General features: G+C 48.8%; 1 protein-coding gene across 2 annotated transcripts in view; it reads left to right on the forward strand.

The window, feature by feature from the left end:
• LOC122363674 (A disintegrin and metalloproteinase with thrombospondin motifs 7-like) overlaps positions 1-15,353 on the forward strand; it is an 81,024-nt gene that overhangs the window by 17,722 nt on the left and 47,949 nt on the right. For both annotated transcript variants that reach the window (XR_006253405.1, XM_043333195.1), the window contains exon 2: positions 3,458-3,672. Coding sequence is in view for 1 of the 2 variants with exons in the window: in XM_043333195.1 (XP_043189130.1) it covers positions 3,570-3,672 (103 nt within the window). In the remaining variant the exon portion in view is untranslated. The remainder of the gene's footprint in view (positions 1-3,457; positions 3,673-15,353) is intronic.

Below are 15,353 nucleotides of genomic sequence, written 5' to 3' on the forward strand. Positions count from 1 at the left end.
GCCGAGATGTACGCGCCGCGCCGCCGGAGGTACCCGGGCCCTGGGGCGCTGAGATGTACGGCGTATACGTGCCCCCTGCCCCCTCTCTGCCTACGCTCCTATCGCCCTCTGTCCTCAAGTTCCTCTGTGTGTATGTACACTCATTTTTGTAATTGTATACCAAATTGCCTACGGATAAGTGCTAATTTTGGCATTCGTTGGAAATGCTAGAGGTAGTACTGTACATGCTTTAATTATCAGAGCAAATATACTTGGTCATAGACTCATATCACAAAGAAGGCATCCCTGATTCCCATACGCTCAAAAGTGCGGTCAGCGCGTATGCATTCGTCACTGAATAAGGTTAGCAAAGCCGGATGTTCTAGACCAGACGGACCACATATTCACGGTGATATGGATCGGAATGGCGTCCTCCTTCGAGCCCAAGGATGTGCAAGGTCGTTCTCGCTGCAGATCACAAAAATGTCGCCGTTTTGAGCGGAATCACTACGTCTCGGGCACTCCTTAAATGTGCTATACCCACCAGGGATACAGCTGGTAATGCCTTGTGACTCAGCCCGCTCCATTGAGGATTAGTGTTGTAAATATGACAGGACGACAGACCACTATGACCGATATTCTCCGGGACGACAGCGCTCTTTTAATTGCGTCGTACTGTGACCAAGAGCGGCCAGCCAGCTATCTTTGATACTGCAGAGTTGTGCATCGCTCACACAAAGGTTTTTATGCGAATGAATGTTGTCAAGTGTGTGATTAAATGAAAATTAAAACGTCTTAAATCGGTGCAATATCATCTGTACTCTGTATTATATGTATTGTTTCCATATTCCAAAGAAAACATAGGCGCGGGAACCGGGGGGGGGGGAGTGGGGACAGCCTGCCCCACAACTCTGGGGCCGTGGGGGCGCTGCCCTCACGGCCCCAGGGCTACGAACCATCGGGGTAGCTTGTCCTCCCCAAATTAGGGGTTGTGGGTCACAAAAGAAAACTGAATGGAAGAAAACATTAAATTAAAAAAACTCTTTCCCTAGCTCGACAGCTCATCTGGCAGATTTAAACCTTAATGATTGCAGGTTACCAAAAAGGTAGTTCCTTTACTCAGCTGAAAAGGAATACCTTGCTTTTTGCAAATGTTTTCGTTTGTTCTTTTCGTTGAAAAGGCCAAGGGGCGACAAATAAGTGACCCAAAAGCGGTGAGAAAACTAGACTTGGGGGTACCCTATATAGGTTCCGGAAAGTATCATGTGTTCCCCCCCCCCCCAGCCTGAAAGTGTTCTCACGCCCCTGGTAGAAAGAATGGCTACGAAGCGACGCACTGTGTTCAATAAAGCATAATGTCATTGCAGTCGTGCCTGTTTAAAAGGGTAAATGCAATTTATGCAATAAACCAAAGGCTATTTTCAGACACGCAACCGATATTTTTTCTACGAGCCGCCATGAAACGTTACCTCAAATACGCTACAAACATGACACATAACCAGCAACATGATTGATGCTCAGTAGCTAAAGATGAGGGTATTACAGATTACATCAGACCTTCATCTCTCCCTCTAATAGGTATGATGTTTTTCACGTGCGAACGGCTCAAGCTCCACAAGTTTTCATTTAGTTTGACAACGAACATCATTTCGGCAATCTGTGATAACATCCAGGATCCTGTTGGGGCATTTAGTTTCAGTCCTCGGCCGCCGAGAGCCAGACTGGTGTGCTGTGGAGTACTGGGGGATAACGGTAATTGGAGCGAGCCTCTGTTACCGTCGCGCAACTTCAATCGGTAATGACGCAACTCTCATGACAGGTGCCGAAATTGAGATGTTATGTTAGGTGTTGCACATCATCTACATAACGTGACAGCTTTTGGTTATTTTTTTGTGAACATTCAGCATCAGACTGGGAAAAGGGAGTCATGATTGTCAATGTGTGGTTGATGTTCAGTCTTGTTCTTTGTTTACTTTGACCTTTGTCGCTGTCTGGGAATGCGGTTATAAATAGATAGGGCGTTTAATATATTCGAATCTTCTGTAAATTTTCCACGACAGTTAGGATAAATGATAACAATAACAAGTCAAATGTATATTTAGACACACAAAGCTTTCGGTACGAATTTCTGTAACACAGTGATCAAGGCATTTTCGTACCGAAAGCTTTGTGTGTCTAAATATACATTTGACTTGTTATTGTTATCATTTATCCTATTCGAATCTTCAATGACGGATTGTTGGTGATGCTTCTGCAGGGTATATGGTTTACATTGTTGTTTTTTTTTTGTCTTCGTATCAATTGTAAAAGTGTGCACAAGTAAGGAAGTCTGAGCCTCGTTTTGATGGCTCAGACTGCGTCCTCGTGGCGTTTGTGTGTGTGCTGTGGGCACATAATGTGCGGTTTAGTGCACACACAGTCACCGGAAGACACTGATTGGTGCCAAGTGGTGTCGCGACTCCTTCCTGCCAGCGGAACGGATCCAAATACCCTCCAAATACCCTGTGTGGTGCTCATGAAAGCTCGATGATTGAACGATAATTGTTCCGGTAAACCATTTCATCGGACGGTTTTTAAAATCCAGTGTGCTCTAATGGCTGTGACGTTTTGACAGCCGTCTGCCGCCCGGTTCGCTATCTAGTCACGGCATGAGCGATTTCCATAACAGTCATAACAAAAAGGGTCGTAACTTCCAAGCATGCTGCTTGACCTTGCGTGCACAAACGCCTTTTTGTGCGGCATGCGCTTTGTGAAGGTCCCAAATGGTCACACTTTCCTCGGTTTCTTTGTGGTGTGCCTTTTTACCTGTCATTAGCAGATGACTGTGGTGACGTAATGATGCCCGGAGCTGAATCACATGTTCGTCGTTCTGACCAAACTTTCCGAGCGCTACCTGTTCTTCGCTACTGACTCGTTTACCTACAGAGACATGTGAACTCTGCCACCTTGCTCAGTCCATGACACATTTGTGACCTATGTGATTTCCCGGATACATTTGTGATCTTCCAGAAACCTACGTGATCTCTGTTACTCCTGTGATCTAGGCGTAAACATGTTTTTGACCTCTGTGATGCCGCTGTGACCTTCATGACCTCCCTGATGCCGCGGTGACCTTTGTGGCCTCCCGGAGATTTGTGAGACCTCTGTGACATCGGCTCCCTCTCGTGACCTCTGTGGCGGCTGCCGTTTGATCCGTGCCAATTTCCCCTCTGATGAGACACACTGCTGCAGACGCCGCTGACGTAGGTGATATAGGTGACGTGGGAGCCGCAGAGGGTGTGAGTGATGTGAGCGATGTGTCTAATTGCCGTCTGTGTTTGACGTGTTCCTCTGGCGCTGTCGGCGCCGACAGGCCCGCGCCGCCGCGCTAATGTTCCGTGACGCCCGGCGCGCCGACGGCGGCGGCGGCGGCGGCGGCGGCGGCCGGTGCATGACGCGCGCTCCTCTGACGCCGCCGCGGTGCCCCTTCTGCCGGCAGGCGGCAGCGCCGCGTACCGCGCCCGCCCGCGTCAGTCTCGCCCTGCGGCCGGCGCGGGCCGGCGGTGCGTGTGTTCATGTGCCGGCGCGCTGCGCCACTATCCTGATGGGCCATGGTGGACTCGCGCGGAGCGCTGTTGACTGTGCTGCTGCCTCTGGCGGCGCTGGCGGCGGCGCCCAGCGCCGGCCGGCCCCCTCCGGAACACCATCGGTCAGGTAAGTCCACTGTTTCACTGACCGGGCCGGCCCCCTCTGGCACATCGTCAGGTAAGTCTACTGCCCTCTGTGACCGGCCGACCCTCTCCAGAACACCATCGGTCGGGTGATTCCACGCTGACTGGCTAGCCCCCTCCGCCCTCCGGCATCCCATTGGTCAGGCGAGTTAATAGTTCCTCTGACCGGGCCGACCCCCTCCGGCACCCCATCGGTCACACACTGACCGGCCATGTTCTCCATATCGGTCACACACTGACCGACCGACACCCTCCGGCACCCCATCGGTCGGGTAGGTTAATCTGTGACCAGTCGACCCCTTAAGCACCCACTCGGTCACACACACTGACCAGTCGAGCCTCTTCGGCACCCCATAAGTCAGGTGAGGTTACATATATTTTGACCGGCCTCCAGGCGTTGTCCATTGGTGACCGATCACACATAGACTGTGTCCGCGGCTTATACCGGTCGACTGTCCCAATGATAACTATAAGCCGTTTTCACGACGGGTTATCTTGTGAATGTACCAAACTTGACCGAATCTGCAGCAAATCTCTGTTACAACAAATGCCTTCATATCATGACTTTATTTCAGCATTAAAAAATGATGCATCATTTTTTGAAAAAATCAGGTATACACGCAACTGTGCAACCCAAACTGATAGCTTCCATGAAACACAGTGAACCTAATTTAAACAAATCTTCACCTAAGTTGATCAAATCTGCACCAAATCTGCTCATAATGTGACCAAATGTGTACCAGAGGGCCGTCGTGAAAACGGCTGTTTCCGGTCCAGGTCACTGATCAACCGTCAACGTTGACCTGTCACTGATCAGCTGTCCCCATTATCTGTCAATGGTCACCGCGCGTGCGCATAACAATAGATGGGAATGTTCTATTCAATATCGCTGTATGAAATATTATTGCGAAGTGCTCAACGGCGTGTGTGTGTGTTTTTTATCTTTCCAATCGCTCTACGAAGCTGTCTTTTATACCATAACATTCCCATTACATTCAAGCATTCCCTTCTTCCGATTAAGTAAATTTAAACCCTAAATGGTTGAATTTACTGCCTCTGAGGCGATGCATGACACTCCGTGAAGGCTAAAAGGTGGCTCATTTGAAGCATTTGCAGAGGTTATAGGATACACCGAAAAGGTTTTAAATGTTGCATGCAGCTTTTATCTATCGATTCCAACAAAAGTCTGAATGCTTAAACAATGAGTGTTCGCTTACAAGCCCGCATTGGGTGCTGCCTCTCCGAATCGTGTAATTATAAGCACGGTGAAAGGAGGTGGGCATGTCAGAAGGCGAAAAAAGCCACCGTGACCATCTGTCAGGCTTTGTGCACCTGGCCAGCCAAGACACGTGCATCATGTGCAACATCGGGTTGATATGCATTTCATGACAGATAACGGTGAACGACACGGGTGCCGTTCGCCTCAGTGCCGACCCAGTGCAGTGGTGCGATAGATATGCACGGGGATTGCTGGTCGGAACATCGGTATCACCGGCGGCGGTCGCAGCCAGGCGTGAACACGGCTGTGCGGACAAAAGCCGTGATCGCTGCCAATCGCATACATTCATCACCGCTGAGTGTGCCAGGGTGGGACTGGGGAATGGCTGGGGCGCGGCTTCCCCTCGGTTCGGCTGACGGGGAGCGGTTCCCCTGCTGGTTAGGGGTGCCACCGCACTGGACCAGGTGCATTCTGTCAGATATGAGGAAGTCCGTCACATTGGTCTCACGCGGCATTTCCGGACGGCAGGGCTGCCGCTCACGGGCCGCGCGGGGCTCCTACAGAAAAGTGACGCCGTTCCACTAAAGGAAGCACGTGACACGTTACCCAGTACCGAAGCGTGCGTGGTAGACACCAAGGTCGGAATAGATATACCGCGGGATCGCGTACGTTTGCGCACTATAGCTGACATCCACTTTTTATGGATTTTGAGGACGGTGCTGCCGAGTAGTTGGGCACCAGAACCTAGCCACTAAGAAGGGTATTTTTATTCCATGATGAACTACGTGATATCATGCAGGGTGATATATGTGCACCCCAAGTCCGCTATTTGTACCTTTTCATGCACGTGACCGTATAAATTCGAAGCAACAACTCAAATGTTAGCTGTCATGCTACCAAGTGGACAGTGGTCGTAAATATCAACGTTAAACAGGTGCAGGCGATATCGTTACAGAGATGATGAATTGGCGATAAAGGATGCAGAAACTGATTTGTAATTGTGATGGAGTTTGATTTGTTGGCTGCACTCGCCTATTAACTTATCCGCCCTACTATCGAAATTTGTATGCACCCATAGAAGGTATTGGTTATTTGTAACCTCTCAACTCCCGCGATGCTGTAACTGACAACTGACAGGGTGAAAAGTGAGTTGTTGGTGTAGGTCTAACTTAGTTAAATGCTTACATAAGAAGCAACAATTTATATCATCAGTATTTTGTTTTGTGATTGCATATCTATATTAGCAATGACCATTAGGTGGGTACCTATTATTCATTGTGCCCGTTGTTGTTTTCTTGGATTATAAAATAGTGTGAAATAAGTACCGTTGCCCAGTATCCATCCCTGTCAACGGTCGTCAGCTCAGCTGTCGTCAGCTGCGTTTCCGCACGCTGTTGCAGAGAGATCAGCGGACGGTTTCAGATTTATTGTGTCAGGGCTTTTACGCTCTGCGGAGCCCAGCTGTGCCAGCTGTGAGATGGCGTTCTTAATGCACGGACACCAAAGGCTCTTGTCCAACTCCTTTTTTTTTGCGTCGGTAAAGCGATCACCGTGCGTTTTTATCGGCAGTAAGGCCCGGTCCAGCGCAGTTGTTCGTATCCGATTTTGGCGCTGTCCTCGTTTCCGGCTTCTCTCCTCGTGGGAAATCGCTAGTGCTCATCGCTGCGCTGCGACCAATTAAAAGTCTTCAGCAACCTTGCTGATTTTTACGATCCACCTATCGATTCTTGCAGATATTTATCTAATGAAGTGGCGTTGCCGCATATGATTATTACTTTTATTTTTATCTATTGAAAAACAACCAGAGCAGTTGTAGGTTGGGGGTTTATAGCATAGGTAGTTGGTATAGTGAATCGAGACATTTTGGTCGCAGCCTAAAGGCACTGGCGGATCCAGGCTTGCGTTTTGGGGGGGGGGGCCAACTCATGCAGGAGCCAAACCTAGGGTACCCCCAAATCCTGTTTTCTCATCGGATTTAGGCCACTTATTTTTCGTCACAGCCCTGACACTATGATTTTTTTTATCTAAAAAGAAAAATATATAAATGGTAGCCCACCCGACCCATGCCTTTATATTACTTTGTAAACACTTGCCATTGTTTTTATCGACCCACTTAACCCTCGCCGGACCTATTGGTTTTCTACATACGCGCCGGCCGAGAGGGGGGGGGGGGGCGGGTACGACCCCCCCCCTCGCCGTTTCGCCCCTGGTGGAGCTAGCGCGTCGCGGAAAAAACGAGCGTGTGCGCCGTTACGAGACGCAGAGATTGGTACCCGATTTTAAGGTCCTAGGTCAACCGGTGACCTCTGAGGTCAGGTCAAGTGCCCCAAGGTACGGTTCAGTTTTTGGTGAATAACTTCGCAAAAAACGGCCGCAGAGCGCCGATTTTGGCAGCATCGTGTTCGTCACGCTCAGGCGCGTCGAATGATATACTTTTTGTCCGGGTCAGGTCAATTTGGGGTGTTGACCTCAGGTCAAGGTCAGGTCAGCACCCCCAGGTCACGAAGCTGGTCGAAAGGGGTCATGTCGCATATCATTCGATTCGGCAGGTCTTCCTGAGTCCATTGGTGGCTTTTCCGACTCGCTAGCTCAATTTGATCAAGAGTTATTGACGAAAAACTAATATGACCTTGATGACGTCATAAATGACGTCACGCAAGGTCAACATTGCAAAAGTGACGCATCTAACCTTGCAAGGAGTGCATCAAATCACGATTCTGTGTGCTTGAGATAGTTGGAGATCGTTCCCGGCGCCAGAATAGCAGTTTGAATTTTTCCCCATTGACTTATACCTAATGGTGAGGTCACGAAAATGACCTGACCTCATATGACCTTTAGGAAAAATCCGAGATATACAAGTTGTGGGACTCATAATGGATACTAGATCCTGCAAGTTTCATTTCCCTGTGACATCTCCTCTGGCAGTGAGGGCGTTGCGAAGTTGCGACATCTGAAGACCGTGCAGAGGTTCACTTATGACGTCATAGGTCAGTGACCTGACCTGACCCAAAAATGCGGTTGGTGTCAAAAGATCCGGCTTGGATCAAAGGTCAGGTATGCCAAGTTTCAGCTCTCTATCGCCAGCGTGTTCGGAGCTATCGCGAAAAAACCCTATGGGGGGGGGGGGCGGCACCCGCCCCCCCCCCCTCGGAATTGCGCGATCGGAGGGTAGAGGGCAGGGTCATCGCAACAAGCTTCGCTTAGCGGTGGCTCTGTCCTTGTGATTCCTTCCCATCAAAAGGTTCGGACTAAATTTATAAAAAAAAACAGCAGCGGATATCCCAAAAAGTAAACAAAAATAAAAGTCTAATCTCTTGAAAACCGGTGAATATTTTTGATAAAATTTGGTAGATATTCGTTTTCGCCCTTTCTGAACCTAGCGACATCACTTTCATGCCAATTCATTAACTTTTTTGAAGGTGGGAGGGTCTCTTTAACCCGCTTCGAGTCAGTGCTTGGGTCCCTTTGCGGGCCGGGAGGTGGTAAAACAGCCCTGTCTAACTCGGCTCCTGGGCCACGCCCTGATTGAACTATGTTTCATTATCGTTTGGGGGAGGGGGAAAACGGGCCACTTTAGGCCTCTGGGAAGGGGGCATGGCCCTAAATGCCCCCTCCCTGGATCCGCCAGTGTAAGAAGAGACCATTGGAGCTGCAGTTGGGTACCTCAGACATCAGGGTACGCCCTCAGATGTATGTATAGGACTCGCATGGAGACCTCTTATGCTATAGTGTACTGAAAGGACCCAAAGGAGCCTGTCTATATGGGCTCCCGGAGATAGACGTGGGCCCTCAGGAGCCCGCCAGAGCCCCAATGACGAGGGATAAGTGAGGGATACCAAGTGCCTCCAATTGCATATTGCATAAGCCATAACGCCTTTACAAATCAATATATTATGCATCAGTGGCAGATCCAAGGGGGGCCACATGGGTCATGACCCCCTTGGTGCCCGGGGGCACCACAGGCCTGTCAGGGGCACCACCGGCCTAGTAGGGGCACCACCAGCCCGCCAGGGGCACCACAGGCCTAGCAAGGGCACCACGGGCCTGTGAGGGGCCCCACAGGCTTGTCAGGGGCACCCCAGGTCTGTCAGGGACACCAGAGACCTGCCAGGGGCGCCGCCGGCCTCGCAGGGGCACCATGGGCCTGTCAGGGACACCAGAGGCCTAGCAGGGGTACCACAGGCCTTACAGGGGCACCACCGGCCTTGCAGGGGTACCTTGGGCCTGTCAGGGGCACCACAGTCCTGTCAGGGCCCAGGGGCACCAGCGGCCTAGCAGGGGCACCACAGGCCTGCCAGGGGCACCACCGGTCTAGCAGGGGCACCATGGGCCTGTCAGGGGCCCCACCGGCCTCGCAGGGGGCACCACCGGCCTCGCAGGCATCACGGCATCACGCAGGGGCACCTTGGGCCTGTCGGGGGCATCACGGGCCTGTTGGGGGCACCACAGTCCTGTCAGGTCCCAGGGGCATCAGCAGCCTAGCAGGGGCACCCTAGGCCCGCCAGAGGTACAGCCCACCGCTAAAACCAAACTCAACGGTTGGCTTTGACTGGCGATTGTTTAATGCGAAGTGATTGAAAAGAAGATGTCAATAGCTAAAGTTGCAGCTGCAAGGGTGACGATACATATAAGCTACATTCAAAGTTTCATTGTAGTCTGGCTAATCGAATTCCTAAGCTTCAGAAGCAGAACATACCCATGACTGAAACCCCACATTACTTCTGCTGTGGACTGTACCACAGGCCTGCCAGGGTCCAAGGGCACCACAGGCCTAGCAAGGGCACCACGGGCCTGTCAGGGGCACCTCAGGCTCCCGTGCCCCCCCCCCCCCAGATCCGCCAGTGATGCCACACCACGCGAAACACCGCCAACTACCAGCTGCCGCGCCATAAACACGTGCCAACAACAGTCTTTTTTTAAGGTCGACTCCGCTCGCGCAACTTTTGACTGACCCTCACTGCTACTATATTGCTTCCATATTATGCTGTGGAAAGCTTTACTTCACCAAGTGGCTAAAAACCTCCATCAAGGTATATTTTCTTAGCAATTTTTCTGGCGTTTTGGGGGGGGGGGGGGCCAAACAGGCCACTTTAGGCCTTTGGGGGGGGCATGGCCCCCGTGGCCCCCCCTGGATCCGCCAGTGCCTAAAGGTGGGGGACTGTGTTGGTAAAAATGTCAGGATAGGGGCTTCCGGACACGATCTACCTGATGGCACCGGTCGCTTATAGTCGCTCAGCAATCTTTCGCACGTGGCACGTGCGTTTCAATATTTCCCCATGTTAATTCTATGGTGGTTTGGGACGCTTTTCGCGCGATCGCGAATATCGAAAAGGATCGCAGATCAAGGTATTCATATGCTCGGGGAATGGGGGGGGGGGCAGTGGGGGCAGCTTGCCCCCCTCCCGCAACTCCAGGGCCGTGGGGGCGGTGCTCTCACAACTTTGATGCAGGAGCGGTATTTGTATTAACCCTCGCCCGTAAACGGCGATCTGCCACCTTCGCCCATGCAGGGGGGGGGGGTTGGTGCGACCCCCCCTTGGCGTTTGAAAACGGAGCGTCGTAGAGTTTAGCGGAAAAGACCAACGGATTGCTCTCGCCGAGATCTCGCGATTGGTGGTATATTTTTTGGTCCTAGGTCAACATTTGACCTACTTTTGACCGGTCGAAGGTCAAATTTTCGGAAAAAATAGACTTTTTCAACTTTCCGCGGCGATTGCGGCAAAACGGTGGGAGATATCGACTTGAAACCTTCACTATCGTGTTCCTTGATCAATTCTCTATCGTTTGGTATGTATTTCGTTTTCCTAGCTCTAAAAATGGCGCGTTGGGAGCGCCGGAAGTCGGCAAGGTCACAGTCGGCGGCAGAAATTCGAAAAATCAAAATTTAAATTTTTGAAATCTGATTGTATTTTTGGATTTGGGAGGTCCATTTGCTCCCTATAAAAGCTAATATTGCTGCATATTCCCATTGAGGTGACAAGAATTAGCAAAATAGTGGTTCGGGCGCTTTTCAAAAATAGTACCGGACGCTGTTCCTCTTGTGACGTCATAGCTCCGTGACCTGACCTGACCCGGTCAAGTTTCTTATACCATATGATAGCCAATACTTGCCCCAACATGCATGGGAAGTTTCATCACGATCCATCAACCGATGTCCGTACCACCGGCAGGAAACCTCGGGCGTTGGCACTCAGTTTGTGAAAATCCGGCCGGAGGCTGTTCCCTTTGTGACGTCATAACTCCGTGACTTGACATGACCCGGTCAAATTTTTTTATCAAAAGATGCGCAAGGTTTGCCCCATAAGGTATCCAAAATTCGGCGGCGCTGCGCGCCGCCGTTTTTGCACTATTTCCGAAAATCCTCAGGGGGGTTGCACCAACCCCCCCCCTACATGGGCGAGGGTTAAGGTAAGTAGGGGAGAGTGGGGCAAAGCAGCCACCCGGGGCAAAGCGGCCACCCATCGTTTTAGCCCTTCATAGCTGGCGTCAGTTCCAATTTATGATTTCCAATTATACTTCTCTTCACGGTCGTTCGAATGAGCCAGACCGGGGTTTCAGGCCAATCACCATTGTTCTGTGAAACACGGAAAAGCATTTCTTGCCAGGTTACCAACTATGTTTGCAATTTTTGAATGTTATGTTATTCCATAACCGTTCGAAATTTTTATAAGCGTTCTTGTCCATGCATTGCATGGTTATCGTACATGTATTCTACCAATTTTAATGTTTTTTTACCCCACTAATAGCTAAGCTGGAATATTTTTGTCTCGGACGGTATGCGCGGGGCAAAGTGGCCGGGGCAAAGTGGCCGACCCCAATTGGCCATAAGTTATTTCCATCTGGATAAAAACATTATTTATATTCAAATGTGTCGTCATGCATTCATCTTGGCCACTTTTCAGTTGCATGAGTTGCCAAATAATGCAATTAAATGTTTTTTTTCATGAAAATCCTTTCTTTGTTTACCTACAGGTGGAAGATGATAGAGTGAACATCCATCCTCGCTTAAACCTTGTCACCATCAAATACCCTAGTCGTACATGAGGCAACTATTTTGTTTCTCATATCGGAACTTGAGAAGACGCCGGTGGCCGCTTTGCCCCAGGCTATGGGGCAAAGTGGCCAATATGCATAGGTTTAAAGTTTTGTCAATATCTTCCATATGTGAACGCCTTTGGAAGTAAAACGCAGTTGAAATAAAAGGCAACGTAATAGGGATCACATTGGTATAGAAAGAATCTTTCCAAGTTTAAAAATCAAGCGTTGGCATCGTGAGAAGCGTTTAGGGTGGCCGCTTTGCCCCACTCTCCCTTACCTAAACAAATATTATCGGTAGTATTAATCAATGTTGTCACATACTGACGTTCAGCATTTAATAATAGTCCATCCAAGTTTCAAGGATCATAATCGGTGGTTTTATAACAGATAGGGTGAAGTCGTATAAGAGTACGCACTTAGTGGATTTCTTGCTCTCATTTGTTTAATATTTGAAGGAAAGAAATCGCAAATAGGGAATATTAAAGTTCATTGAATTAGCCATCAACCCATGGGGCAACGATTCTTCAGCGTAAATGGAAGTGGTCTAAAACTGACATTTTCTGAACCGTTGCACTTGCGTACTCTTACCATATGGGGTGTGTAAGAGTACGCACGCCAGGCGGGTGGAGTACGCAAGCATATGAACACACACCTATGCAGCTTGCACTGTCCAAATGCTTAACTTCAAACTCAGAAGGCATTTAAGTTAATTCTAGTATCCAAAAAGAAAAACATAAAATAAATCTTTCAAGTCTATAAATCAGGAAATAATCATGTCGTGTGTTTCTTAAAAAAATGCACAATCAAAAAGGAGAATAACTCGTATTTGGAAGAATTTCGGGTACGCATCTGCATCACAGTGCTCCATTGATGATATACCTACAAAACAATCGTCATTGAGCGATAGATTAATAATTCTATATTTCTGTATATTCGATTTAATGTATAATTCTGCGTACTCTTACCCTCCTGAACAGTGCGTCCTCTTACCGTACATGCAATTCGCGCACAAAACAACCCCGAAACGTTGTGCAAAGCTTCGCAAACAGAATATTGCACTGTGCAGTATTTCCCCAGATAACCTCACAAGTTTCCCACAACAATCATGGAAATGTACCTTGTCTCAACTGCCAAGTATCAAAATTATTGTACCATATCATAATAATATCATAACGCTCGAAAATAATATTCATCGCCTTAAACTCAACAGCGTCGCCGCTCAACGCCCACGTTCCGTTGGTGACATGCACGCACTGGCGGCTTCATGTCACTTCATGAACTCGACAAACCCGCGTTGCTAAGCAACCGAAACAGCTGATGCGTACTCTTATCGCCCGCGTACTCTTACCCGCCCTTACCCTACATTTCGTGGTCAGTGAAGTAGCGATTTGATTCGGATAACTAACAAGTCCTGCAAATGTAAGCTGTTGTTAAATGTGTCCCAATCAACTATTGACGTCATAGTCAGAGATTGCGACTAAAAATGCATGTGTAGCTAGTTTAATTCTGCTTTAGCCGTGAGTGTCTGTAAAAGGAATTAAAAATACCGTAATGTGGCGATGATGAAGCAAAACAGTTTTACCTCCTTCGAATCTTGTCAACCTGGAGTTTCAGTAGAATACATACGTTGCTTATAGCGCGTGACTGTGAATGTCTGTGGGGTGTGTGTGTGTGTGGGGGGGGGGAGGGGTGAGTGGGGTGGATCTTGCCGACATAGAGCCACAATTTGACATGTGTAGTGCAAATGATATTGAAATCGGTATAGAGAGTTCGACATCTTAAAACTTCAAAAGAATTTTGGCGCCCCTTGTTGGTCAATACCCAAAGAGAACTGACGTTAATGAATATCAATACGCGCTGATATTGAATGATGCTGAGATCAGATAGTGACCATTTGCCCAATTACCGGACTGATATTGGGAACTCTCTCCGATTTGACTGCTGGTATTTGCTTCTTTGTATGTTTTTCGGCGAATTTGCGCTTACGGCGTCGCACACCCACATCCTGGGTAGGTACGTATAAAACGTGGTAGCGCAGCCATTCATAGCCATCAGCCACGGTGGGAAGGTACAACCACATTTCAGTTTGTTCATTGTTAGCTGCTGCAGCCTTGCAAAGGTCAGGGTCAATGGATAGGTCAAGTCGTGGGTCAAACGGCAGTTATCTTGGTCTCCACGTAATGCGAGCGCTGCAGACCGATTTCGTAGGCATTGAACTCTCCCTCTCTCTCTCTCTCTCTCTCTCTCTCTCTCTCTCTCTCTCTCTCTCTCTCTCTCTCTCTCTCTCTCTCTCTCTCTCTCTCTCTCTCTCTCTCTCTCCTTCTCCTTCTTCTCCTTCTCCTTCTCCTTCTCCTTCTCCTTCTCCTTCTCCTTCTCCTTCTCCTTCTCCTTCTCCTTCTCCTTCTCCTTCTCCTTCTCCTCCTTCTCCTCCTTCTCCTTCTCCTCCTTCTCCTCCTCCTTCTCCTCCTTCTCCTCCTTCTCCTCCTTTCTCTTTCTCTTTCTCTTTCTCTTTCTCTTTCTCTTTCTCTTTTTCTTTCTCTTTCTCTTTCTCTTTCTCTCTCTTTCTCTCTCTTTCTCTTTCTCTCTCTTTCTCTTTCTCTCTCTCTCTTTCTCTCTCTCTCTCTCTCTCTCTCTCTCTCTCTCTCTCTCTCTCTCTCTCTCTCTCTCTCTTTCTCCCTCTCTCCCTCTCTCCCTCTCTCCCTCTCTCTCTCTCCCTCTCTCTCTCTCTCTCTCTCTCTCTCTCTCTCTCTCTCTCTCTCTATCTCCTTCTCCTTCCATCTTATCTTCCTTTTCTTCTCTCTGTTGCCTGTCTCTGCTCTCTCAAGTCTCCTCTTTCTTAATTAACTTTAGCCATAGATATCTCTGGTTACAGAGGTCCATGTTTTAGCCCAAACGCCAGCACTTAAAGGGACTCTCCCACCTTCAAAAAAGTTAATGAAGTGGCATAAGAGTGATCTACCGTGATCGAAGTGATGTACCGTGGTTCAGAAAGAGCAAAAATGTATATCTACTAAATTTCAATCAAAAATATTCGCAAGCTTTTGAGATATAAGACTTTTATTTGGGGGAGGGGGGACTTCCGCTGTTCGTATGACGTCATTTGGAAGCAATAATTTCGTATCTTAAAAGTGCACATATGTTGCGCGCAAGGCAGTATATACCACCACAGCAACCATTGTCTTTTACCAAGGTTTTAGTATAATATTTAAAAATGGCTAGATCTGCGCTGACGTCACAAAGTCGAAGCGGCATTCAACTGCATTAGCCCCTTAGAATGCCAAAGCTGCAGACTTTGAAATTAACTGTCTCCGAATTAAAGCGTTTCTTGATGTTGGGAGTGCTCAAACCAGCAATTGCAAGCCAGGGGTCCCAATTCGACTATCTCAACTCAAAACGGTCTTTAAAGG

This window comes from Amphibalanus amphitrite, unplaced genomic scaffold (genome assembly GCF_019059575.1).
Source record: "Amphibalanus amphitrite isolate SeventyFive unplaced genomic scaffold, NRLGWU_Aamphi_draft 000633F_arrow, whole genome shotgun sequence".
NCBI lineage: Eukaryota > Metazoa > Arthropoda > Thecostraca > Balanomorpha > Balanidae > Amphibalanus > Amphibalanus amphitrite.